We start from the raw sequence: 26593 nt of genomic DNA, 5'->3' as shown, positions 1-26593 counted from the left end.
GCAGCCTCCCCACAGCTGTCTGGACCCCTCCTCCAGCCCCCAGGCGCTTGGCTGAAGCTGACAAACCCGATTTTCCGGTGGCTGCCCAGAAGCTGGCTGGAGCGGGAAGCCTTTTCTGGGCAGGGACCCCTCAGGCCACTGTCCTCTTCCTCCTGCCCTCCTGACCCCACCCCTTGCTCTTACTCGAGCTGTGCCAACACCACTTCCTCCTCTCTCAGCCTGCCCCATCTCCCCTGCCGGGCACCAGGAGGCGTGGTCTGGCACTGCCCTTCTCTGTTTCAATTTTCCCATCTGCAGATGAAGGACTAAGGACTGGCCTGGCTTCCAGGGATCAACCATGGGGAGGCTCCAGAGCAAAGGGGCTGGGAATAGCAGTGGGTCCCCACTTGGGTGGTGGTTGGTGCAATGTTGGGAGCACAGCCCAGAGTGTGAGAAGGACGCTCTGTTCTGGAGCGCGCTTGATGGGGTGGGAGGTGGAAGGTAAAGGAGGGTGCCCCTCTGGCTTCCTCAGGCTATCACATGAGACAGAAGAGACAGAGAACATCATCCCAGGCTGATCCCCTTGTTACCAATGTTCAAAGTCCTCGCCACAGTTGGGTGCGGTGCCTGCAATGATCTGTTTAATGTCTGTCTCCCACCGAGCTGTAACACCCACCAGGAAGAACTCCTGCCGTCTTGCACACTGCGCTGTCTCCAGAACTTGGCACCCTCCCTGGCACATGGCAGGCACTACTGCCTGAGACAGAGTTTCAGACTGAAAAGCAGAAGCAGAGGCACCCTGGGGGCTGGAGACCAGCCGGGTCTGTTCACCTAACCAGGCTCCTGCTCCAGGCTGCTGCATGGCCCAGGCCTCTTCCTCTGGGGCTCTCAGCCTCCAGGGAGCCCTGGCGGGGTCGGAATGAGTGAGCTGCACCCGGTCATCCAGGGGTCACCTACATTGGAATGGTGGGTGCCCTCTGGCCGCAGCTGCCTCTGGGAGCCTGGAGGAGGAGGGGCTGTGGAGGAGCCCGGCATTGCAGAGGGAGCTAAAAATAGCCGGAAGAGATGATGTCATCAGGTTCCCACAGCTCAGCACCCCCCTCACTCACACACATACACACACATCCTCACAGACACAGATACACACAAACACAAGTGTGGGTGTACACACACACACACACACACACACACACGTATGCACGCACACACCCCACACTCTTACAGGGGAGGGAAGCTTCTGGGTTCCAGGGCTGCAGGGGCAGGGAAGTCTGGTGAGTGTGTCTGCACGTGTGCATGTGTCTGTGTGTGCCTGGGTTTGCATGAGTGGGATTGCATGTTTCTATCTATAAGCTTATGTGCTTGTCAGATGCATGCATGTCTGTATGTGTTCATTTGCAGGCATGTGTATGTGCTGTTGCATATGCCATGCGGGGAGGGCCACGGGCATTAGTGTGTGTATCTCTGTTTATAAGTGTGTACTTGCATGCATCTGTGTTTGTTGCATTGTGTGTCTGTGAGTCTACTTATATTTACATGTCTGCATATGTTCGTGGACTGTGGCATGTGTCTTTATATGTGTGGGCGCTTCTGTGGACCTTGGGCTCTAGCCCAGCCACCTTCCTCTCCTCCCCCTCCCCCCTGCCCCCCCACAGCCAGCACTGTCTGGGCATGATGTGTCAGTGAATTCTCTGCTTCTTCCCTCCTCTCAGGGTCCCAGTGTCTGGCAAGCTTTAGAGTGGAAGGACACAGACACAGTTCATTTTTTCCTCACAGGCTTCCTGAACCCCAGGAGGCCAGACCAAAGCTCTCAGACTTCACTCCACCCCCAAGCCTCAGGGAAGGGAGCCCTGGACACACACCCAGACACAGAGTGACACCTTAGAGACAGAGTCCCTCACAATGTTTCCTGCCACTGAGACACAATTCCATGGAGACACACCCCACAGAAATGCAGTTACACCTGATGACACATGGGCACACACTCAGAAACCCAAATGGAAAATCCCCAGGCCAGAGTGCCTAACACCCTCCCCCTTTCTGGACTCAAACTCAGTCTTGCCCCACCCCTAACCACTGCAGCTCCCAGCTGACAGTCCTGGAAAACACTGTCCTCAGGGAACAACTAGGAGGCTGAAGGTGGCCCATCCTCCTCAGAAGCAACCCTCTCCTCCTTCAGGCTGCCCCTCACCCTTTCTCCTGACCTTCATTCCTCTTAGTGAGCTGAAGCCTGTCTCTGGCACACCCGTCCCCTTACCCTCGACACACGGCCAGCCACAGAAGCACGAGATCGGTTACAGAGGCCCCCTCAGCCACATGTCAGCTCAGGCTCCCATTGTGCTGGTTTCACGCACACACACTCAGACACACACACACCAACAGCTCCTTCTGCACACTGACCATCACAGGCACAGAGCCACAAACATCTCACATTCAAGCACTCATGGAGTTACACTCAAGTAGTGAAATCTCTTTCATCTTATCTCTTTCTGATTTGTGCCTCTACCTCCCTCCTCAAGGATCTGCCTCCCTATAACTTCCAAGATGTCTCTGGAGACGTTTTTCCCTGTACAATGCAGGAAGGCTCCCTACCTCCTGGGGCAGATCAAAAGCTGAGGCCAAAGATGGAGAAATGGTGTGTGTTGCCAACCTTGTCCTGTCCGTCCATTGCCTAACCGTCATCCCTGCTGTTGTCACTGAAGCCTGTCCCTGGGAGCATTCAGCCCCAACCCTGCCCTCATACCCTGCTGCATATTTCTCTGGAAACACCTTGGAATGGAGTAAGGCAGTTGGAGCAGAAATGATTGTATTGATCTGCTGTTAACCACCCAGGGCCCCTAGGAGATGCAGGTCCGGAGCCAGCCAAGCTTCTGGACTAGTTTCTGGACATTTCTAGAAGATCAGAAAGCTGCCAGGTTGACAGAGGTGTCTGAGAACTGAGGAGAAGAAGGAAAGGGAAGAATGTGAGGAAGAAAGCAGTTCTGGAAGCTCTGCTCTTAGATTCGCAGTCCCCGAAGCCCTCTGGTTGTAGCCAATATGCCCTCCATTAAGGCTCTCAGCATTTAGGATGTCTGCTATCAAGACCCCACCATACTTTTGGGGTGGTATTTCTCACAGAGTGTGCCCCTAGAGTGCCTATGCAGGGCTAAAGTGGAGGGAAACCCATGGCCCTATTTTTCCAACCCCCCACCCTGCCTCAGGGCCCTTGGCTAACCTTGCGGTGGAAGGATCCACACACTGGTGGTGGTGACGGTGTGAGTGTTGTTGATACCTGTGGCCATGGTGGCAAAATTGGTGGCTGCAGTGGTGGGAGTTGGGCCTCGGGGTTTCTGCCGATACCTTCTGCGGCTACACTTGAACATCTTGGGAAATCGAGGCCGAGGCCAGCCCATCCCTGGCCTGCGGTAGGGGGAACTTAAGCCCCGGGGCCTAGGGGCATGGACAAGCTGAGAAGGCCCCATAGACACAGGGAGCTTCTGTAGTGTGCCTGAGGGTGCTACTGACCAGGGCAGCTGGGGTCTCTATGACATAGAGTCTGCATAAGGGTGGTGCTCTTTATTACAGGTCCTAGGGACCTGTAATACAGGGGCTGGGGAGCCCCTCCCCGTAGGTCAGGCTCCCTCACAATTCTCTCTGTAGGTCCAGCCCAGGGGCCAGAAAACCTCAGCCTGGCCGCAAGGGAAAAGGAACTCTGAGTAGGGGAAAATTACTCCCTCACTTTCTCATTTATCCACATCAACAATATTAACAATATTTATTAAGCATTTGCTGTGCGCCAAACAGCACTGAGTACTTTACAAACACTATCTCTTTAATCCCACAACAACCCTACAAAGTTTAGACTCTGGCACTATTCCTATTTCATATACAGTCAATTCTCATTATTCACAGTAGTTAATAAAGTCGCCACCACAAATAGTGCATTAGCAAATTGAGCCAATTCATCTACAGGGTTAGATTCCTACCAGTCTCTAGTCACAATATTTTCATCAACTGATCGATCAGAACATGACCTATTTTATGTGTGTTTCTGTTTAAAGACACCTAATTTAGGGGCCCCTGGGTGGCACAGTCAGTTACGTGTCCTGCCTCTTGAGTTTGACTCAGGTCATGATCTCAGTTTGTGAGTTTGAGCCTCGCATCAGGCTCTGCGTTGATGGTGCAGAGTCTGCTTGGGATTCTGTCTCTCCCTCTCTTTACCCCTCCCCAGCTTGTGTGCATTCTCTCTCTCTCTCTCAAAATAAATAAACAAACTTAAAGAAAAATAAAGACACCTAATTTAAAATATATTGTTGAGTCATTAACATTGAACTTATAGCCAATACCACTATAACTTGTACCTGGATGACATTTATAACATATGTCCTCTGTAAGGCACATCACAGGCTTCTTGTGCTTAGGAATACTAGACAACACTTCAGCATTATTTGATAAATGGCAAAATTTCCAACAAAAAGCACAAACATGCAAAAAATGTGACACTGAATAACCCACAAGAAGAACATGTGTTTACATTAGAAGAGGTGAAACAAGAAGGCAGCATATCCTCTTGTTCAACCTCAGCTGAGAATGTGAGAATGAGGCAGCTCAAAATTTGTCAAATGTCCATGAGTGACCGCCAAAGTGACACAAGTATTGGTTTGGGGTTACAAATGAAATTTTGTGAGTAGGCTAATTCCAGATATGGAAGCTATGAATAATGAGACTCGACTATATAAGGAAACTGAGGCTCAGTTGGGCGAGGTCACACAGAGACAGGCAAGGGTTCCTATCCATAACCGCTAAGGCCCAAAGTCCAGACATTTAACTCTTGCTGTTCTGCACTCATTTATTCATCCAATCATTCAGGAAATGTTCGCTAACAACTTCATATGTGCTGGGCTCTGGGGATGTAGATGGAGGGGACATGGCCCCAATTCTTCCTGAGTGGAAGGAGAAAGCCATGTGGATAATCAGTGCAGGTGGAGGAACTGCTAGGTCCCCAGCGGCTCTAAGCTGTGTGAACGCGGGGTTCATTTCCTTTCTTGTAGGAGATAGTATTGTCAATGGCTCTGCCAGGCCTTGCACTGAGTTGTTGTGGGACTGTGGACTTGTCCTTTCTCCCTCCACACTGTCTTTCCCTCCTGTTTCACCTCTGGTCCTCCTTCCCAGCCTCTGCCTTTTCTCTGCTCCTGCAGGAGCCTGCCAGGAGACTTGAGGGTCCTCAGCACCACCCTGTATGGCCTCAAACCCACTCCCCCTCCAGCCTCTTCTCTTGCTATCCTCAGTCTTAGAAAATGGACCTTTCTCCCATCAACTTCTACCCACTACACCTTATAAACCCACTTGCCATGGCCATCTTCTTCCTCAAGTCCCAGACCAAGACCTCCTCCCCTGCTCTTTCTGGAAGTCAGCTCTTCCTGCCCTCTCAGATATTCTATCAATATAGACAGTCTGCTTGGTGGTTAAGATACAGACTCTGGCACCAGGCTGGCTAGGGGTGAATCCTGGCTCTTCCACTTAAAAGCTGTGTGATCACAGCAAGTGCCTAACCTTGCTGTGCCTCTGTTTCCCCACGTTTAAAAGGGGATTAAATCTCATAGAGTTGTTGTGAAGAGGGGAAAAAAGACTATATTGTAATGCATTTAAAACATGATCTACACAGATATTACTGTCATTAGCTTCCCTTCCTCCCCCCCCCTTTCTTCAGCTGCCTCCTCTCATTATTAAAAAAGCACAACAAATTAATGTCAACTATATTCAAATTTTTTAAAAATTTAAAAAGTCCGCTTCATCCATCTCATACCCCGTCTGGTGACGCCTCTCCCCGTTCTGACCTTCCCACTCTGTGGTCATTCTCGTTTGTCCCAGAGGGAGGAGAAAATCTTATCTTAAACTCTGACTATTCTGTCACACAGACCAGGACACAGAGGCTTAAAATCGAGTCTAAGAAGGGGCACCTGGGTGGCTCAGTTGGTTAAGTATCTGACTCTTGATTTCGGCTCAGGTCATGATCTTACAGGATTTAGCCCCATGTATGGCTCTGCACTGACAGCATGGAACCTGCATGTGATTCTCTCTTTGCCCCCCTCCCATGCTCTCTCTCTCCCTCTCTCAAAATAAATTTAAAAAATAAAAATAAATGAGTGTAAGAAATGCCCCCGGGGTCACACAGCTAAGAAGCAGCAGAACCAGCATTGGAGTATCTGGTCTGTGAGACTCCAAGGGCAGAACTTCCCCAGCACCTCAGTGTCAGTGGCGTTAGAGAGGAAAGTGGACCGGCAGTGGAAAGAGACAGGCAGAGGTTCAAATTAAGCCCTTGAGGGGTTCTTGGAGAACGGATTACAGACGGAGCCTTCGAATTGGGGTGATGCTTTTGTGGGATCATGGTGCCACCTGCTGGCTGAAAAGAAGGGGGTGCTTAACACAGATTGCTTAGAATACTGGATAGGGGGTGGAGGGGGAAGCAAGAGAAGGTATGGGAAGGTAGCTGAGTAAGTAGGAAAGAAGAAGGGAGGAGAAAGATGGAGAAATTTGAGATTTTGCAGAGGGAAAAGGACTATGAGTCATTTGCTGCTCAGAGGAGGGGGCAGAAGTGACTAAACCTTGGCTGTTTCCTTGAGTGTGTGTGTGAGAGAGACAGAGACAAAGAAACACAGAGAGGAGTACAGAGAGACTTTATGTAAACACCTCAGATGTTGCTTTGTTGTTTCTTAGTTGCTGGGGGGGTCTGTCCACACACAGGTCAGAGTATGTGTGCATGTATGTGTGTGTGTGCACACTCATGAGCACTACTAGGTGTTTATGTATGTATCTCTGCATATGTATATAGATGGCAGCTTGGGCAGATGAGTGTGTGCTGTGAGCACTTAGGGTGTATGCATGTATCAGCAGATGCGGGCTAAGGAGCATACGTGGCCAGTGGTGGTGGAGGGCACACAGAACTTCTGGGAGCCGCTTGTTTATCCTCAGACTTCTCTTCCTTCTTCAGATCAGGAAGAGTGTGCTGCTGTTGGCGGTTGGCGTTGCCAGGCCGACGAGGCCCCGCTGCTCCAGTGGCTGTGGGGACAGCTCTCCAGGCAGCAGGGGGCAGCACGGCAAGAGGCTGACTGACTGCTGGGTGGGGCAGGCGGGCAGGCAAGCAGGGGAGGCCTTTAAAAGTCCTGCCCCGCCCGCAGGTGAGCAGTGGTGTGTGAGAGCCAGCTCCGTCTCACTGCCTGCCCACTCAAGTGCCAATTCCCTGGAGCGGCCTGTCTCCTCTGGAGCCTCGGCAGAGTCTTCTTTCAGAACTCACTACCAAGAGCCCAGAACAGGTGATGGCTTAGGATAGGGATTATCCTATATAGTGAAATCAACCTGTAAACAGATGTGGGAAGCTGGGAGGCCAATGGGGAGGATCCTGGAAGAGCCTAGGGCTGGGTTGGGGGAGGGGTCCAGGACATTGAGGTGCCAAGGAAGGGCATGGAGTAACCTATAGCATGCGGGCTGGTTTTGAGGCGCCAGCGGGGAAACCTGGGGTGTTAGTATCTCAATGTGTCAGGTGCTGGTAGAGGGCTGGGGCAGTGCAGAGAGGTAGGGGTGTCAGGATAGGACTTGGGAAAAGTCCTGAGGTGTCAGAGTCTAGATGCTGGGGGATTTAGGTGACTTATGGGTCCTGGATGCTGGAGTCTGGTATGTCAGGGTCCAAATGCAAAGCCAGCCCAGGGGGCAGTGGAGGCAGGTGGCACTAATTCCTAACTCAGACTTGTCTGCCTCTCAGGAGCCACCATGCAGTGCTTCAGTTTCATTAAAACCATGATGACCCTCTTCAATTTCCTCATCTTTGTAAGTATGGGGGTTCTGGGCTCTTCAGGGCTCCCTACAGGAGTGGGTCACAACCTAAGCAGAGCCCAAACTGGGAAACAGGACACTTCTGTGCCCAGACTCTGTTGTGCAAGTTTCCCATTATGATAGGGTGCAAAAGTCTCCCCAAATGCCGAGTCCTGGTCTCAGGAGTAGCCTGGCCACCACACAAGTTGGGGTGCAGAAGCTTAGGAGAAGCTCTTCCCTTTCAGGAAGTTTCAGACCAGATTTAGGGCAGGGCAGGGTAGGCTAACAGGAGCTATTTTCTCCTTTTTCTATGCATTGGGGGCCCAGTAAGAGGAAGAGGTTTGCCCAAGCTTGCCTAGTGATCAAGGAAATTCAGTGGCCTCTGTGGGACGGGCAGCTGAAAGGAGAGATGCCTGAAGATCTCAGAGCAGAAAATCTGCCTCAAACAGCCTTTATTCATTCAACAAACATTTATTGCCTAAGACTATGCTGAGTGCTGGGGTGAAAGGTGAGCAAGCCCTTTCTCTGCCCTTGAAGATCTCAGATCTAGCAAGGCAGATAGGCAAACAGTGGTAACGTGCTATGTCTGACCTTAGCACAGGGGCTATGGGAGCCCATTGGAGGGGCTTGAACCCTGGTCAGAAAAGACTATCTGGAGGAAGTAGCTGAGGCTGGGAATTTGCAGTGGGTGAGGAGATTGTAAAGCATGCACAAAGGCCCAGAGGCAATGAAATCAGATACTGTTCAGAAAACCGGGAACAGATTGTATACGGCATGTTTGAGAAAGCTGAGTAATGAGGCGTGAACCCCGGAGATGGTTGTGGAGATGGGGAGAAATGGACAAAGACAAAGCGCTCAGATAGTGGCCAAGGGACGGAAGGAGGGTCAAGGCTGACTGAAGTTTTGGAGATAATGCCCATGTCTCTGGTATGAGCAACCTGGGGGATGCCCCACAGGCAGCTGCGTACCCGATGGGGTTCCAGCTCTGGTTGAAGCTGGACATGGATATTTGGAAGTCATGTGGCCACAAATGGTCAGTGAAGCCACTGAGTGGATAAGAGCACTCAGGCAGAGTGACCTCTGGGAAACACACTTCTCTTTCTGGAGAAACGGCCACCAAGAAGCAGACAGAGAAAGAGCAATGGGAGGAAACAAGGAGGGAACGCCCTCAGAGAGGGTAGGAGGGTATAGTACATGAAGTGTCCACCAGATTTAACACAGGATGGCACCACAGATCTTGGAGCCACATTAGAGTGACTTAGAGTCAGTGAAAGCGGGGGTAAGTGAAGACAAGGAAATGTAGATGGAGTTTTGGAGAAATTGGACTGGAGGTGAGTTACCTGACTCCAATATGGTCCATGCCTTGGGCTTCTTTTGGCTTCAGGGCACTAGCTTTTATCCATATATCTGGAGAAGGCAAAGGGATGCCAGCAATATGGAGAAACTAGGGGCTCTGGCCCGAGGGGGTTAAAGGCAAATCCGGTTTGGTTTCTGGCCTCTGTTGGTCAGGTTTTGCCAGGCTGGGCAGGGAAGGGCAGGTCTCAAACTCCTTGAAATTTGACCCTGTAGGCTGGGAGCCCAGCTCTCTGTCTTTGGGCAAACATGCCTGGGATCCAGGCACAGTCTGCCACCTGGTTCTAGCCTCAGTTTCTATAGCAGGGCACCAAGCTGATATCAGGCTGATTCATCTGCTGGTGCTCTGGCTCAGCAAGGCTTTGCTCTAAGAGCGGTGGCATGTGGACAGTGTACCTCCTATCCAGTCTGGGCCTCTGGATCCCTGAGGCTTGAGGTTGAGCCAGAGAGAGCCTCTAAAAGAAACCCTGGCTGTACTCCCCCTCTGGTGCCTCAGTTTTCCTGTGAGGCAAGGAGAGGTCTAGGTTAGATGAAGGGCAGGCCGTGAGTTTGATCCTGGAGAGGAGCCAAATGGGGCCTCAAGGTAGATGTCCCTTCTCACCAAGTCCCTCTCCAAGGTTGGAAGCAGGTGTAAACCTCAGCCCCGCCTCTGTTGCTATGGTGACTGTTGAGCCTGCTCAATGCTACCACCCCACTGTTTTACCTATCAGAGAACAGGGGCGGTTCACCCCTGCAAGGAAATGGGGTGTGTGGGGGCCCTGCTGGCCTCACCTGCTTGTTTTCAATCCTAGCTCTGTGACTTGACCTTGACAGCAGTGAGGAAAAGTCTTGCCCCTCCCCCACCCTGTAGATATTTCTGGAACCCCTGATCCCATTTATATCTGCATAGGTTCTGGCTATGGGTGGCCCAGCTCCCATCTTTCTGGGTCTGCAGAATATTTTTCCTCCCTACAGGATGAGTTTTTAGACTCCTTAGCCAATAAAGGGAGAAATTTTCTCATTTCCCATCTTCCTGACTCAACTGCGCGGTAAGGAGCTGCTTGCCCACACTGTTTTAAGGTCTGCCTCTCTGTCCCCAGCTGTGTGGTGTCGCCCTGTTGGCAGTGGGCATCTGGGTGTCCGTCGATGGGTCATCCTTCCTGAAGATCTTCGGGCCGCTATCATCCAGTGCCATGCAGTTTGTCAACGTGGGCTACTTCCTCATCGCAGCTGGTGCTGTGCTCTTTGCTCTTGGTTTCCTGGGCTGCTACGGTGCTCAGACTGAGAACAAGTGTGCCCTCATGATGGTGTGTCAAACCCAGCTCCATAGGCCCAGGGTCCCCTCACCCTTGAGACCAGGCTCTGGGGATCCCCAAACCGTGCTCTGGACTCCAGGAGCTTCAGCAGAGGGGGCTACTGCCTTGTTTTCATGGGTGGTGGGTTACAATAAGTAAGGCAGGAGAGACGGTCTCTCTCTAAAATTCAGACTTCTGTTCCCCATTCAGTTCTTCTTGATCCTCCTCATCATCTTCATCGCTGAGATTGCAGCTGCTGTGGTTGCCTTGGTGTATACCACCATGGTGAGGAGTGGGGATGAGGCAAGAGGGAAAGAGCGGGAAAAGCCCTGCAAGTGGGCTGTGGCCTGTGAAGGGCCGCCTTCCCTACCCAGCCCTAAGCACTGGTCTGCCCCACCCAGGCTGAGCACTTCCTGACGTTCCTGATAGTGCCTACCATCAAGAAAGACTATGGTTCCCAGAAAGACTTCACCCAAGTGTGGAACACCACCATGGCAGGGGTAAGGTGTACTGGGGTGGGGAGAGAGGTTGGAGTGGGGAGAAAGAAATGAGGCCGCACTGACCACCTCCCCTCCTCATCTCCAGCTCAAGTGCTGTGGCTTTAACAACTACACAGATTTTGAGGGCTCTCCCTACTTCATGAAGAACCATACCTTTCCCCCATACTGTTGCGTTGACGATGGCAATGGCACAACCACAGAACCCTGCACCAAGGAGAAGGCTGATGTCAAGATTGTACAGGTGTGGTATAGAAGGTTGGGGGCTGCTTTAATGTCCTCAAAGTGCTGAATGAGAGAGGGGTGCAGCTGCTGACTATAGATCCTCTCTTCCCTCCCCCAAGGGCTGCTTCAGTCAGCTTCTGTATGACATCCGAACCAATGCGGTCACTGTGGGTGGTGTGGCAGCTGGAATTGGGGGCTTGGAGGTAAGGGGGTGAGGAGGTTGGGGCAGGATATCCCCACTGGATCAGGGTGCTTGACCCATCTTGGAGGCCTTGCTGAAGGAGACAGACTTCTAACAGAGCTTCATGTAGTATCTGGGAGGCAGGGGACTGAAACGTAAGGACCCTGATCATATCCCTCACTATTCCTTTCCCACCAGCTGGCGGCCATGATCGTGTCCATGTATCTGTACTGCAATTTGCAGTAAGTCTGCTTCTGCCTCCGCCACTGCTGCTGCCATATAAGACCTGGGAAGAGGCATCCTGGCACTGCCAAGTGGCAGTGATTGGGCTGCGGACAGGATCTAACAGTTTCATTTGGGCCAGAGTGGGCCCAGCCTTGCTGCTCTGGACTTGGGGCCAAATAGGGGACCACCCCCTTCAGGCTGTGCCTGAGTTTTCCTTCCATTGGTAGGGTTGGGGCCAGAACTTCTAAGGCAGCCAGTTTTCCTGCCCATACTTCTAGTCTGTCCCTTAAGCCCCTGACACCCTCGCAGGTTGAAGGGGGGCTCTCGGTGATCCCAGCAGACCCTTGAGGGATGAGAGAAAGGCACCCTAAAGCATGGGCATATATGCAAAATCAGCAGTCAGCAGGCGGATGTGTAGAAGGCTCTTCAGAACTCAGAACCCAATTAAAATGTCTCTGTTTGGAACTCTTTTCGTGTATCCTTGGAGAGGCAGGGCCATCTTGCCTCACCTGGCCTCAAATTCCTACAGGGCTGGTGACTCAGAAGTCCCCTGGAAAGGTCACAAGGGTGAAGGTAGATGCCTATTTTCCCCCTTCATTTGGATTCCAGGCCTGGGAGGGAGCCTAACAGGGATGACCAAGAAGGCACTCAGGGAGGAGTTGGGGGCTGGGCCAGTCTGCCTTCCTATAAAGTGGGAGGACTTTGGCCTGAAACTACCCCCTCCTGGGTGGGGGCAGTGGACTGGAAAGCTATGAAAATAACAAGCCTGTGCCCAAGTGGGGGTGGAGAGACCAGAAACACTGCCAAAGCAATGAGAATGTCACTTCTTAGGCTCTGGAAGTCCTCCAGAAGCCCCCATCAGAGGACCCAAGCTGCCTACCCTTCTCACTCAGGCAAAGCCCATACCTGTCCCTGCCTTAGGGATTTTAGAAAAAAACTTTGTTAATCTTGGTCTTGGTTTGCCTCTGGGACTCTACAGATCTGATCTTTTAACCACCCCCAAGCTCTAGAAACTGTGCCTAGAAAGGCCAAGTGACTTGTTCTACTTCCACAACCTTCCCTGAAGGGTTGAACCTTGATGTGGGCCCAGACTGTCTGACTCCAGAGTCTGGTGGGGTCCTGGCTGACGTGGAGTCCGAATTACTTGAAGGCCTGAATATCCCATAAATCTGATTGTTGCTGAACCAGGATGGACAACACTGAGGAGGGAGGCTACGGCCAGCAAAACCCAGCCGAGCAAACCAGTCCTCCTTACTTCCCACTGACCCCTGACGCCTCCTCCCCAGTTTTCCTAGGGCAGTCCAGAACTCTTACCCTTTGCTGAGCCCGCAAAGGAACAGCAACCTGGCCAGAGCCACACAGTGCCTGAGAGCCGGTCTGAGGCCCAGATCAGGAGTCTGCTGGGGGCTGGGCAGGGAGAGCAACTGGTCCCTCTCCCTGCCCTCACCGCCTTACCGTCTCTCACACACCACCCTCCCCCAGGTGCCTACATGGAAGCTGCCGGGGATTTGTTTGCCCAGGGAGGGCCTCCACCCCAAAAGCTAACTGCTCCTGAGCTTGGCTGCTGGGGCACCTAAAGCACTATCTCTAGCTCCAGCAAACACTGAAGGCGTCAGGGTGGCGAGAAATGTCCGCACCTGAGCCATGGTGGAGGGAGGGGTAGACGGTAAAAGGACGGGAGTTCTAGTCAGTTCCTGCCTCCCTGGCCAAGACTCTACATAAGGAGCTCACCAGGCTACCTCGAAAGGACTCTGCAGGCTGACCCCTTCTCAAGATGTGTGGTCTATAGTGGATCCCTTAAATGTCCTGCCCTCTACCTTAGGCTTTCTTATCCACTCCTTCTAGACAGTCACATCCATTTCCTGGTGCTTCTATGACTAAGTTAGTACTTCCTAACTTCTTTGGATCACTGGCTAGGTGACAATCTGATGTAAATGATGGCTTTTCAGGGTAACTGGGTGGACCCAGTTGGTTGAGCATCCGACTTTGGCTCAGGTCATGATCTCAGTTTGTGAGTTTGAGCCCCATATCGGGTTTGCTGCTGTCAGCACAGAGCCGCTTCGGTTCCTTTATCGCCCTCTCTCTACCTCTCCCCCACTCATGCTCTCTCAAAGATAAACATTAAAAAATAAAGAAGAAATTGATGGCTCTTCTCCAGAAGAATGTCTAGATATGGAAATCTGCATACAAAGTACCAAAGGGGGCGCCTGGGTGGCTCAGTTGGTTAAGTGTCTGACTTCGGCTCAGGTCATGATCTCGCAGTACATGAGTCTGAGCCCTACATCGGGCTCTCTGCCATCAAAGCAGGGCTTGATTATGATCCTCTGTCTCCCTCTCTCTCTGCTCCTCTCCCTCCCACTCACTTGCTCTCTCTCTCTCAAAAATAAATAAACATTAAGGGACACCAGGGTGGTTCAGTCAGTTAAATGTCCAACTTCAGCTCAGGTCACGTTCATGGGTTCAAGCCGCACGTCGGGCTCTGTGCTGACAGCTCAGTGCCTGGAGCCTACTTCAGATTCTATGTCTCCCTCTCTCTCCCTGCCTTCCCCTGCTCATGTGCCCTCTCTCTCAAAAATAAATAAAACATAAAAAAATTAAAATAATAAACATTTTAAAAAAGTACCCTAAGGACCACAGATCCTTGTTCCTAGAACTCCATCTGCAACCCAGCCCTAGCCTCCTGAATGATGCCACCCCAGTTGTTTCACTCACTTCCTTTCCAACCCTTCTAGACTCACCTCTCTCCTATCGCCTCCCCTAATGCCAAGTATTCCTTTTGTTCTCTTGTTTCATCTCTGGAGACAGGTACCTAAACAGACAAGCTAGGCAGGTTAACAGCCTGGTGGGGAAGGGGCTTGGGGTGGCTCTGTAAGCTCAGCCCCAAGTACACTGGGGCTAAGGTCAGCCTCAGTTCTCCTACGGTGGAGCTTAGGGAAAAACCTTGATGTTTGAGACTGGGGCATCCCCTGGTGGCCAAATGGCACCAAATGGAAGCTAAACTCTGTGGAGTACAGTAAGGAAAACGCTTTATCCGTCATGACCATTCTCTCTCCTACCCATCTCTCTCTCTGTCTGTCTGTCTCTCTCTCTCTCTCACACACACACACACACACACGTCACACCATCATAAAACACATCCCCAGAGGTTTTCTCCTTTTTTAATCAATGACCACCTTATCCAGCTTTGGAAACCTGGACAAAGAGGAGGCTGAGCAGAGGCCTGGTTCAGTGTCTGAGGGTCTCTGAGTGAGTCTGCATCAGCAGGTGGGCCCCAGCGGGCCTGTCCATGGGTTGGGCCCAGCAGTTTCCTGAGTAAGAGCCAGCCCCACCCTCAGGGCAGCACCCCAGCCAAGAAAGGAATCAAGGCCCTCCAGGCTTCAGCCTGTTCCCAAGGTCCTCAGGACAGTCAATAAATAGGTTAGATTCTGAGCCAGGCTTGGGAGGAGGGAGTGTGCAAAGGGCAGGATCAGCTGCCCAGGGACCCCAGTGATTCCCAGGTACTATCCTGCCCCTTCCCACAAGGAAGTAAATAAATAGACCTCCAACTCAAGAACAGGGGTGTTGGAGCAGGAGAAGCCTCCCCTTGAGTTAGTAATTAAGTCTCATGTTAAAAACAAACCAGCCCCAACCCCTGCCAGTGTCTACAAAATCCTACAGGATGGGGTGAAGGGCTAGCCTGCCTGGGGGTACACAGTACCCAGCTCTACAGGGTCCTGGAAGAGGTCTCATGTCTGTTCTGCAGCTCCTGGGGCTCCCTCTTCTTTTGGGGGTGGCTCCAGGAAAATTGGGGTGATGGATGGTGGCTTCTTCACCCTGGAAAGATAATTAGAAAATATATAGGGAAGAGGTCATTAGCTGTGTCCCCTAATCCCACCAGACTCCCATTTCCCAGGGCAGAAGAGTCACTCACGAGTAGGGGGAGGCTGGGACGCCTACCACCAGGAAGTGATTCTTCTTCCGAAACAATCTCCACAGGCCCCGGTGGTTGCCACGCACATCCAGGTCCCAGATATGGAGGCACTGGTAGAAGTGGGATAGGGTGAGAGGCAAAGGTCAGAGAGCTGTGGGGAGGGACCACTGAGGACCCTTGGCCCAGCCCCCACCCCCCTCAACAGTCTCCTCAATTTGTAAGAGGTAGCATCTTCTAGAATATGGAATTGGACAAAGGGGTTGAAAGAGGGGTTCCCAGACTATGAAGAGAAGGTTCTGAGGTAGAAGATTCCCGAACAAAGGCTGCCTGTATTTGGTGGGGAGGAGTAAGCCTGGGATGGGTGTGTTAGTGGGGCACCTTGGCAAGCTGGGTCCAGGTGACAAAGTCATCATCTTTCTCCATTCGGATGAAGGCCACATAGGTGTGGCCCTCTGTGTCTGGCAGGAAAGAGTCTTCACAAGGGTTCTTGCTGTGGTCCAGAACCTCAGCTTCGCTGCAGCAGAGGGTAGAGGAGAAAGGCCAAGACACAGCCTGCTTCGTGGGTGTGTTATACAAGGCCTTGAGCTTAGTTTAAAGCTCTGCTATTTCTGTCTTGAAATTCTTAATAGTGCAACAAGGTGTCCTGCTTTTCACTTTGCAGTGGGCTCCAAAAGTAACGGGGCCCAGACCCCCAGGGTCTGCCTCCTCACGCCCTGCCATATAGCCCCACTGCCGTACGCCATACCTGAGCAGCCTGTGAATTTCTGCTTCATAAGCTTCCTTCTTCAGACTGAAGGAGAAGGAGAAATGGGTCAAGGGGAGGGGTAGCCCCTCAGGTTCCAGGGGTGGGGCAAGGGATTACATGGGAACTAGGTGGCAGCAGGGCTGGGGTAAAGATCAGGCCCCAGGGTTGGAGGGGAATATTGGGGCTTGGTCATTAAGGCTCCTAGATATCCTCCCCTCTGCTCTGTCCCCATCCCCGACCTGTCCACGTTCCTGAGCTGGACACCTGGAACCGTGTTGAACTTGTGCTTCTTGAAGTAGGCCTCCTAAAGTGAGTGTGAGGGTGAATATCAGGGCCTTACACTGTCAGCCCCACACCCGCCCACTGACCCACCGCATAGCCACAAGGCCCACAAATGAAGTCCCAGACCCACAGAGGTCCCTCTAATTTCCCTCCATCTCCCCATCCTCCTCTTCGTAGCATCCTTGGCAAGCTCTTACAGCTTTTCTTTTTTTAAGTTTATTTATTTATTTTGAGAGAGACAAACAAACTGTGAACAGGAGAGGGGGCAGAGAGAGAGGGAGAATGTCAAGTAGGCTCCGTGCTGTGAGTGCAGAGCCCGAGGCAGGGCTTGAACTCACCAAACTGTGAAATCATGACTTGAGCCCAAATCAAGAGTCAGATGTTTAACTGATGGAGCCACCCAGGTGCTCGTGCCCTCACTAGCTTTAATTTGGATTCCACCATCACTAGAGACCTCATGCCCATATCAGCAGCTCATGCACTGACCCCGGGGCTAGCCCCTGTTCCTAGCGGTTCTCCCTCGGTCTGCTGCTGTAGAGCCACAGAAGCCAGGAACAGGCCCTGCGGGGACTAGAGGGCAAAAGGCCAGGCTGGGCTGAGAGGGAGGAAAGTACTGAGACTGAGGTACCGACAGTGTCAATGCCTGCCCCTCTCTGGGACATGAGTGCGGTCTTGTATAGGCCAGCCTCTCAAGGTCCTTCTGGATTCTAGGAGGTTCCAAGCTGCCCATCTGTTCCTTTGGGCTCGGCTCTCTCAGTGCAGACTCTTGCTCTATGTGGGGAGTGGCCCTTTGGACACATCCATGTAAAGCGTGGGGGCCTGGGGACCTCCCTGTTCATTTCGGGCTGAGGCTTGGGCCCCTCCACTTGCAAGGATAGGAGAGGGCAGAGCTTCCGGGGCTGCAGAAGCGCCTGGCGGCAGAAATACCCTCCCCACACCCACAGTCGGGTGCTAAGAATAGTAATAATAAAAATAATACCAGCTAACCCTTACATAATGCTTGCAGTTCAAAGCATTTTTACATACATTAACTCATTTAAACCTCATAACCTCGAACCCTTATGATAGATAGGTAGTACCTTTATCCTCATTTTACAAATAAGGAAACTGAGGGCAAAAGAGGATAAGGAATTTTCCCCAAGGTTAGTAAGTGGCAGAGCTGGGACTGCTCTAGAGTCCATGTTCTTGCTCTATCTACCATTCTGTGCCCACCTCCACAACACCCCTGCGTCCCACTCACGTGGAAGTAGCCGTTCATGTTGAGGCCGACGATGCCGAAGTGGTAGGATCTGGAAACATCAGGGATGATGCATTCTCGGCCTCGGCGTTGTTCGGGCATCCGCATCCACATGTCCCAGTCCCAGAGCTAGGGGCATGGAAGATTATGACGGTTAAGAGGTTTGGAGCTGGGAGGGGACTCCAGCCCACTCACCCTACCCAGCCGGGGCACCTTTTCCGGTGTGGGCCACTTGGGCTCAAGCTCCTCCTTGTACAAGGACTTCCTGAGCACCCAGCCCAGGCCAGGCATGGTCTCCACACGGTACAGCAGGGCTGGGTCCTCAGCCGTGTGTTCATATCCCTGAGGACAGAGGTGGCGTGGTGGGAGGTATTAGCCTGGTGCCTGTGCTGTACCAACTCCCCAGCTGACCCCTGGCCACTTGGCTGACCTGGTCGTTCCAGGCAGAAATACAGTACAGGCTGTCATCCTCTTCTAGCAGGTGGATGGACTGGCTCAGGAAACTGAGAGAGGCAGGGTGCAAGGGTTCAGGGAAGAACAAGGACAAAACCAGTCACACAGTGATGCTGGAAGAGCTAGGGATGGGACTCAGGAGTCATGCCTGCTTGTCCCTTACCCCAAATCCCCACTGTCTCCACCCATCCTTGGTACTCTCTACTCCAATCCCAATACCTGCTGTCCTACCTTTGCTCAGGCTTTCCTCCCACTTTTGAGCTTATTTCCCCCAGAAAGCTCTCCCGGATACCCTACTGCTTTCTTTCCTGGAGACCCAGTAAGGAAAGAGGCCTGAGAAGCTTATAGGAGCTGCATGGAGAGGCACTTATGGAGGGGCACTCCCCTCACCTGAAAAAATCCACAGCAATGTCCAGGTCCTCTTCCAGAACCACAGCAAACCTGGCTTCCTGCAGGGGGAGGGGGACAGCATGACCCCAAGGGGGCCTTTCCCATACTGTGCCTCCTCCACCCCCATCTCATTTCTCAAGCAGCACTACCCCTATTTTCCAGAGCAGGAAGCTGAGGCCCAGAGAGAAGAGCTTGCCATATAATAAGACCAGACCTTATACCCATGTTTCCCCTCCCTAGGTCCAAGGGCTTTGTCCTTACTACTCACCGGAAACAGGTTGAAAGTGGCAGTGAGGCTGGCTTTGTAGTGCTGGATAGGGAGTGGAAAGAGGGCACGTGAGCTTTGGGATGGACGGCAGGGTCAGGTGTCTACCCCTTCCACCTTTGCCTAGGCAGTACCTGAGACACCCGGGCGTTCTTGATGCTGATGGGAGTGTGCTGGATGCCCCTCAGACCAAAGAGTGCCACCACATCCATTGGCTCCTAGAGGGCATGGCCACCGGTCACCAAGCGAACCACCTGCTCCCTGCCCACCTGGTAGGCTCCGTCATGCCAAACTGTTCATGTTGCACAGCCCTTGCCTCGGCGGCTGTCTCTCACCATCATTGCTCCTCAGCACCCACAGCCCTGGGCTCTGCTCTTCCCATAGCCCGCCAACCCCACTCACCTCATAGTAGCCGTCGATGAAAACTGTTATCATCTGGGGAGACACCCCCTGGGCTGAGAGCAGAGAGCGCAGCATCCTAGGGAGCCCAGGGATGAGTTAGGTCTCTGTTGCCCACCTCAGGGCTCCCCTGTTCTTATAGCTGGGCCCACATCCCCCTGTTCACCCACATGGGCAGATAGGCCTAGAATCTGTTGCCTTTCCACCCACCTCAAGAGTTCCTCCTGCAGGCAGATGAGCCTGATGGCCCCACCTGCTAGGCACCCTCCTGTTCAGTGCTGGACACAGCCCACGCGCAGGCTCACCTGTACAAGTAATTGGGCCGGTTCCCTGCAATCACAGCCACAGGCACGTTAAGGACCTTGTTGTCTGGGAGCTGAGGGAGAAACAGCTTTTAGCTCTGGCTTCACTCCCTCTTCACACTGGGATCCTAGGGAAGGGTTCTTGGGGGGAGAAGGTGACTCCAGAGTAGAGAGGGAAAAGGCTGAGGGTCTCCCTTACTGGCCCTCCCACACACTCAACCCAACTCCAACTCCGGGCCTGTGTTCACATGGCCTACCCCTCCCCCCAACAGGAGGCTCCCGTCTTTCAGAGCTCAGCACAGATCCTTGGGTCCTGGTTCCCTCTCAGGCTGGGGTAGGGAAAGCCCAACCTGGCTCTTTTCTAGGGCCTCTGGCCAAGTTGAGAAGGAGTCCAAGCCTCACTGCACTCACTGGGTCAGGGCTGAATTCGATGGGTGTGGGGTCCTTGCAGCTGCACACGCTCCCATAGCCCTCAACTTTGCTGCAGAAGCGCCGGCGGCGACGGTTCAGCTCTGTGTCTGCCCAGTGGCACTCGGCCTCTGAGGGAGCGATGGGGTCAACAGGATGAGGCATGAGGGGGCACAAGGCCAGTGTGGTTTACAGAACCCCAGGCACTCAGTCAGGAGAATAAAGCTCCATAAAGAGGACCCAAATGCCCACCTCCAGCCCAGGCACTGCCCTGGAGCCCAGCCCCCACTAACCCCACCTTCAGCTGAGCTCAGTGGCACATCTGTCTTCAGCAGGACTGGGTCCCCCCAGGAGGAGAGGGCAGGTGACTTAGAATGTTTCTCTCCAAGGACAGGACCTAGCAGGGGACAGGAATGAAGGGCAATGGGAGTCCAGGCTCCAGTTTGAAAGCTTCTTCCCATCTCTCTGCCCACTTTCATCCAGCCCACCACTTCTGGCTCCTATTTGCCCCCAACACCACCCTATCTCTTGATGTTCTGTTCCTCCCAGTCCCCTGATACTTTAGGATGGACGGCCTATGGTGCCGGTACCTCCTTTTCGTCCCACGAAGGCCCAAGTGTCTCTCCAGCCCAGGGCAGGGCCGGCCTGACTGCCCAGGCTCCTCAGCAGAGCCTTGGCCGTGTCCTTGAGGTGGAAGGAGCCCTCGTCCTGGGAGACCAGAGAAGGTGGTCAGCCTGACTGCCATGGTTCTGGGAGACCTGGCTTCATGGAGCACTCACTATGTGTCAGGCACCACATAAAACCTTTTATTTAAATTAGCTCATTAAATTATCCCAATAACCATCTGAGGTTACTATCCTTTCACAGTTAAGAAAACTGAAGGCTTAGAGAGATTCTGAGAATCATCCAAGATGGTCAGGTTAGTAAATCCTTACCATGATCCCACACAATCTGCACCTTGCCGCCCTCTTTTCCCACCACTCCCCTCCCCTCCCTTAATTTGCTTCAGCTCCACTGATATCCCTGTAGTCCTCAAGCATGCCAAGCACCTTCCCACTTCAGGGCCTTTGCACTCACCGATCTTCTTATCTAGAATTCTTCCTCCAGATAGCCACCTGGCCCTCTCCTTATTTCCTCCAGCTTTCTGTTCACATGTCACTTCCTTACAGAGACCTTCCCTTTCTAAAATGCATCACCCATTATTCTGTCTTTCCTGCTTTACTATCTTCAGTAAGTTATCGTTTCCTGACATCATACATTTATCTGGCTTTTTTGTTGTTGATCTTGCCCTGAAGAATGTAAGCTCCATAAAGGTTGCTTCTGATTGTATCTCTGGCACTCAGATCAGTGCCTGGCACGCAGTAGTTGCTCAATAACTATTTGCTGAATAAAAATGACAAGGCTAAGATTGGAACCTGTATTGCCTTTCTCCAGAGGCTCTTCCCACCATGCTTTAGTAGGAGTATAGCACCCAAGGCCATGAGCAAGGTTGGAGTTGGGAGCATAGGGAAAGGGACCAGCACAGAGTCACTGACCTTGACAGTGCAGATGAGCACTCGGCCAGGTGCCACCATGTTGAGGAACAGCACCATGGCCTCATCCTCATGAGGTGAGTATGTGTCAAACACACGCTTTGCCATCACATGGCCCTGGCAGGGGACATACCTCTCCTGAGTTAGTGTCACCAGCAAGGTGGTCTCCACTTCAGCCCTCCATCTCCCCCACCCCTAGAACCTCACCGTGGCCTGATTGAGAACGATGACATGGATGCCCCGGCCTTGCTCCCGAGCCTCATCCTCTAGCACCTATGGGGTGACAGAGACAAAATCCAATTCTACACGGTGGCATTCAAGGTCTCTCTCTCTGTCTTATGGGAACTTAAAAAATCAGCTGCATGAAACCTCTCCTGCCTATGCCTCTGTTAACAGCTCTTTTCTGACCCTGCCTGAATGCCACCTCTTCCAGAAAACCTCCTTAAGTTATCCATTAAAGAGATGAGATCTTTCTACAACCCTCCTCTCCACGGCTTTCAGGCTTTTAGAGCCCTTAATGTTTCTTCCTCATGTGGGAGGTATTATAATCCATCAGATTAAGCCCCTCAAAGTGGAGCCAGGTCTGATTACCTCTAGGTCCCCAATGCCCAGACTAGGCTAAGGCCAAAAACGGGATCAGAAAATAGTTATGAAATAAGTAAATTAATGAATTTTCTGCCTACTGATACTAACGATCACTTTGCATATCCCACTACATGCAACACATTTTGCATACTTTTCATTTAAGCTTGACAAGGAGAAATCATTAGTCCCAGCCTTCAGAAAAGGAACTGAGGCTTCCAGAGCCACCTAGTTTGAAAGTGGCAGAGATGCAGTACCCACTCAGGCAGTGGATCCCAGAGCCAGGGGCCCGTACCCTGAGTAGAATAAAGTGACTATACACCAGACACTGGCCCACTCACCGTAGTGCCATCCACCGCCACATATACTTTGCTGCGGCTTGAGTACACCTCCACATCCAGAACCCGTCGGGGACCGCTGCCCCTGCGCCGTGATGGCTCTAATCGGCCCAGGGCCTCATCTGTAGGGGTGCAAAGGTCACGGAGATGGTCTTTCCAGCAGTGTCTCATCCCTTGGGATGTGCCTACCATTTCAGCTGTGAGATCCTAGGAGACTGCCCCCACCCAACTCCACCCCGACAGCCAATCCCATCCTCAGCCAGGCCCCACCATAGTCTTGTTCTGCCTCCGAGTCTCCATTGGCCTCGCTGATTGCTCGACGCGTGTCCAGGATCAACTTGATGTTGACAATGACGGTCACCAGTAGGAAAAGCACTGCCCCTGTCTGAGAGGAGCAGTAGGGATGACTAAAGAGGGGCACCCTCTCCAGATCATTGAGGGTCTTCCTTAAAGGAGGGCCCTGGCTACAGTGAGGACACAGGGAGAGCCTGAGGCCTGTCTCTCTTCCCTCTGTCTGCCGGGTTCTACTCCCCAAACCAGGGTCGAGTTTTGGAACCACCCCTGACTCTTCTCTCTTCATCAGGGCCCTTCCTACCCAGAACTCCTGTATTCTTCCATTTGAGGCCCTGATTTCCTTGGTCCCCTCCACAATTAGTTCCTAGATATGGAGCCCATCCCAGAAAATCAAGCTGGGGAGCAGAAGACCTGGGTCTTAGCTCTGACTGCCTGACAGGTGGGTGTACCCCTGGGTAAAGCCTTCCTGATCAGACTTCAGGTTTCTGTCAGAAGCCTATGAGGTGGTACTTAGGTTCTGATTCCAGAACTCTGGGCCCAAACCACCACCTCATGGGGATGTGACACAAAGAGGTTTCCTCTCTAGGAACCTGTCCTCCCTCCCAGGGTTGGGGGTAGCCAAGGTAAGTCCCAGTGCCCACAGTCTAGGCTAGGGCAAAGCTGGGAGGGAGCCCCCAGGAGGTATGGGACATCTCTATACCTGACAGAATCTCCGCAGGGCTCGCTGGTTGGTCAGTTTATACTTCCAGGTAAGATACCAGCTTCGCTTCTTCCGAGCCCCAAAGGGCTTGATGAGGGAGCTGGGCTTCCAGTCGTCCATGCCGGATTGGGGAGTCACCACTGTCCTGGCCAACCCATGCCTCCAGGAATCTGAGAGGACCAGAGGGTCATATGGAGTAAGGTGTTCCTCCCAAAGTCTGATCCCTTCTAGGAAGACCAGGGCGGACCTCCCAGCAACGGCTTCCCTGCAGACATCCACGCTGTGGAAAAGTGGCTCAACTGCTCCGGAGAGGAAACCTTCAGAAGGGTCAGATCACCTGGAAACTCCCCTGGGGCTGGGGCAACTGACAGAGCTGCTCGGGGACAACCCCCCCCCCCCCGGAGAAGGGGCCAAATAATCGGCTCTCAAGGTTTATCAGCTCCTAAAGGGGCCAAGCTCCAGGCCCTCCTAGTCCTGGGGTGGGCAAAGGGCAGACACAACCCCCTTCCCCAGCCCCCAATCCTCCACTCCCTTGTGCCCTCTCCTATCTGGCCCCGTTCCTCTCCTCCCAGGGCTCGGGGCCGCCCGAGGACTCGGGAGACCTACCCCGGCCGCGCCACCCCTCCCGGACTCCCTCCCAGAAGGACTCACGGCTCAGGGGGCCCGGGCCCCGCTCGGGCCCCTCTCGGGCCCGCACTGCTCAGCCCGGCGCGCTGCGGCCTCCGCCTCCTCCATGCCGCTCGCGGCCCCGCCCCGGCCCGGCCCGGCCCGCCTCCCCGCTTCCGCCGCCGCCGCCGCGGGGTGAGAGGGCGGCGGGCGGCGCTTAGGGCGGCGGCGGCCGCCGCGGTGGCGAGTGTCGGCAGCCCGCGAGTACTGCGAGTACTCAGCGCACCCCCCCACCTCCCCGCCTCGCCCCGGCTGCTTCGCAACTGGCGGGCGGGGTGGCTGCTGGGGGAGAGCAGATCCGACCCCCCCCCCCCGACGACTTGGCCCCCAGCATCGCCGATGACAAACTTGATTCAAGTCGGAGTCCTAGAGCTTTGGACTAGATCATTCCAGATGCCAGGGTCAGGCCTCGGACACAGCTACCCGCTCCCCTTGCTTGGGCAAGGCTGCACCCAAGTCTAGGTTATGCAGGCCTAGGGTATGCCTTTAGAGGCTAAGGAGAATTAAAACACACACAACCCAAAACCTTGAGCAAGTCACTGCACGTTTCAGCCTAGGTTCCCTCATCTGTGAAATGGGGGCATGCTTGTATGATACTTACTGTATGCCAGTCACTGCTCCAAGCACTTTACTTCCATCAGTTCATTTAATTCCACAATCCCATGGGGTAGGTGCTATTACTAATGCCCAATGTCCAAAGCTGGGAGAGCCAGAATTCAAATCCAGGCATCCCAGCTCCAGATTCCACTCTCAACCCCCGCCCTATACAGACAAGAACAATAGAGTTGTTGTGAAGGTTTAATGAGGTAATACATATAAAGCACTTAGCTTAACACGGTAATTCTCAGACTTTGCCTTGCATCAGAAACACTTGGAGGGTGTCTTAAAACACAAATTGCTGGTTCCCATTCTAAGAGTTTTTGGTTCATAGTCTGGGGTAGAGCAGAATACTGCATTTCTAACAAGTTCCTAGGTGATGGAGATGCTTGTTTGAAGTGAATGGGTAGCCATGGAAGTTGTAAGCAGAGGACCATATAGTCCTATTTAAGAGAACCTTTACTGTTTTGTGGAGAATGTTTCAAAAGGAAGTGGAGAAAACCAGACCAGTTAGATTTTTTTTTGACCTCTCCATATTCCACCTGCTTCCTAAATGGTGGGATGGTATACCCCACAAATGTTAACAGTACTTATCTTAGAAGCTGAGGTAATAGGTAATTTTTCCTAATAAGTATGTATTAGAGAACAGAAGAAAATACAACACATTTATTAGCATTTGAAAAAGATGTCCTCAGGGCTCCTCCCTGGTCCTCACTCCTCAGTCTCACTTTTCTTTTTTTTTTTTTTAATTTCTTTTTATTTTTTAAAAATGTTTTTATTTATTTCTGAGAAAGAGAGAGAGATTGAGAGAGAGAATGACAGTGTGAGCAGGGGAGGGTCAGGGAGAGAGGGAGATACAGAATCCAAAGCAGGCTCCAGGCTCTGAGCTAGCTGTCAGCACAGAGCCCAACGCGGGGCTCGAACCCATGAGCTGTGAGATCATGACCTGAGCCAGCCCACGAAACGTGAGATCATGACCTGAGCCGAAGTCGGATGCTTAACCGACTGAGCCACCCAGGTGCCCCTGTTACCACCTAGATTCTTCTACTCATATCTGCAGTCCTAATATTTCTCCTGAGCTCCAGGCTGACCTGTATCCAACTGCCTGCTGGACATCTTCACAGGCCCCTCCAACTCAATGTAACCCCTGCTGTAATCATCTCTTCCCACTCCTAGATCTCTTTTGGGGTTCCCTTCCTTGGTGAATGGCATCAGGAACAGCTGGGAGTCATTCTTTATTCCTCATCTCCAACAACCAGTCAAGGTCTCTTTGCTCACCAGCGTACTCTCTGCACCACACACATGGCTAGCAAATGGGAGACACGCCATGACATTTATTGAAATCACTTGTTTCCTGAGCAAATACTCATGAATGCCACTATAAATAAGTAAATGTAACCAGTCACCAAGTCTTGTCAATCTTACCTTCTTAAGAGTCCTCCATTATGGTCTAACCCTTCTCCAATTTCACAACCAGCCCCTCCCTGGTCCAGCCCATTTCAGTTTCTTCCCTTCCAACCAGTTTCCTTGACTCCAGATTTGTACCCCTCCAATCCTTTCTCCTTGCAAAATCCAGAGCAATTTTTCAAAAAGGCAAATCTGTTTTTTAACCTCTGATTTAAAACTCTTCTGTGGATCAACAGATACCAAGGAAAAATACATTACTTAAGGTTACAAAGGTAACCATTAGATGACCTAAAAATAGTGATAGAAATGCATAGGTTTGATGGAAGAAGGGAAGTACAGAGTATGACATAAATCTATATTTATCATAATAGGAACTCAGCAGATTATATTTAAAATTAATAAATAGTAGTACCATATAAGCATATGTAGAGTTATGTGTATAAACACCAAAAAAAAAAAAAATAGCTGAACATCATTGTCCTTGGGGAGAGGGCTAGAGGTGGGAAAAGATAGAGCAGGGTTTACATTGTAAATCCTTCTGTGACCATGGGCTGAAATAATTTGGAT

General features: G+C 52.2%; 3 protein-coding genes across 4 annotated transcripts; 1 reads left to right on the top strand and 2 right to left on the bottom strand.

The window, feature by feature from the left end:
* Nucleotides 1-2764: 2764 nt before the first annotated feature.
* On the bottom strand, nt 2765-3494 carry P3R3URF (PIK3R3 upstream reading frame). Its single transcript, XM_039254844.1, has 2 exons — nt 3191-3494; nt 2765-2912 (listed from the first exon to the last, which is right to left on the bottom strand). Exons 1-2 carry the CDS (start codon nt 3435-3437, stop codon nt 2869-2871), a joined length of 291 nt encoding a protein of 96 aa, XP_039110775.1. The 5' UTR covers nt 3438-3494; the 3' UTR covers nt 2765-2868.
* Nucleotides 3495-7161: 3667 nt separating this feature from the next.
* Nucleotides 7162-11984, top strand: TSPAN1 (tetraspanin 1). The gene is made up of 8 exons (XM_039254846.1): nt 7162-7268; nt 7715-7779; nt 10197-10403; nt 10602-10676; nt 10793-10891; nt 10977-11132; nt 11233-11316; nt 11493-11984. The coding sequence occupies exons 2-8, from the start codon at nt 7723-7725 to the stop codon at nt 11538-11540; spliced, it is 726 nt and encodes a 241-aa protein (XP_039110777.1). The 5' UTR covers nt 7162-7268; nt 7715-7722; the 3' UTR covers nt 11541-11984.
* A 2677-nt stretch (nt 11985-14661) lies between these two features.
* On the bottom strand, nt 14662-24098 carry POMGNT1 (protein O-linked mannose N-acetylglucosaminyltransferase 1 (beta 1,2-)). 2 transcript variants are annotated; one of them, XM_039254816.1, is made up of 22 exons: nt 24008-24098; nt 23357-23526; nt 22633-22747; nt 22366-22484; nt 21650-21715; nt 21446-21559; nt 20501-20618; nt 20209-20307; nt 19914-20041; nt 19506-19576; nt 19204-19279; nt 18936-19019; nt 18805-18846; nt 18537-18595; nt 18124-18196; nt 17907-18035; nt 17697-17822; nt 16414-16478; nt 16175-16219; nt 15808-15943; nt 15430-15539; nt 14662-15332 (listed from the first exon to the last, which is right to left on the bottom strand). In XM_039254816.1, the coding sequence occupies exons 2-22, from the start codon at nt 23474-23476 to the stop codon at nt 15245-15247; spliced, it is 1983 nt and encodes a 660-aa protein (XP_039110747.1). In that variant the 5' UTR covers nt 23477-23526; nt 24008-24098; the 3' UTR covers nt 14662-15244. The 2 variants fall into 2 exon arrangements, with proteins under 2 accessions (XP_039110747.1, XP_039110746.1); XM_039254815.1 differs by having other exon boundaries at nt 15456-15539.
* Nucleotides 24099-26593: the final 2495 nt, after the last annotated feature.

The sequence above is a fragment of the Hyaena hyaena genome, unplaced genomic scaffold, assembly GCF_003009895.1.
Source record: "Hyaena hyaena isolate Hyena2069 unplaced genomic scaffold, ASM300989v1 scaffold_503, whole genome shotgun sequence".
In the NCBI taxonomy this organism is placed as follows: Eukaryota; Metazoa; Chordata; class Mammalia; order Carnivora; family Hyaenidae; genus Hyaena; species Hyaena hyaena.
The sequence above is the reverse complement of the archived record's forward strand: the minus strand, read 5'-3'. Positions and strand labels throughout refer to the sequence as shown.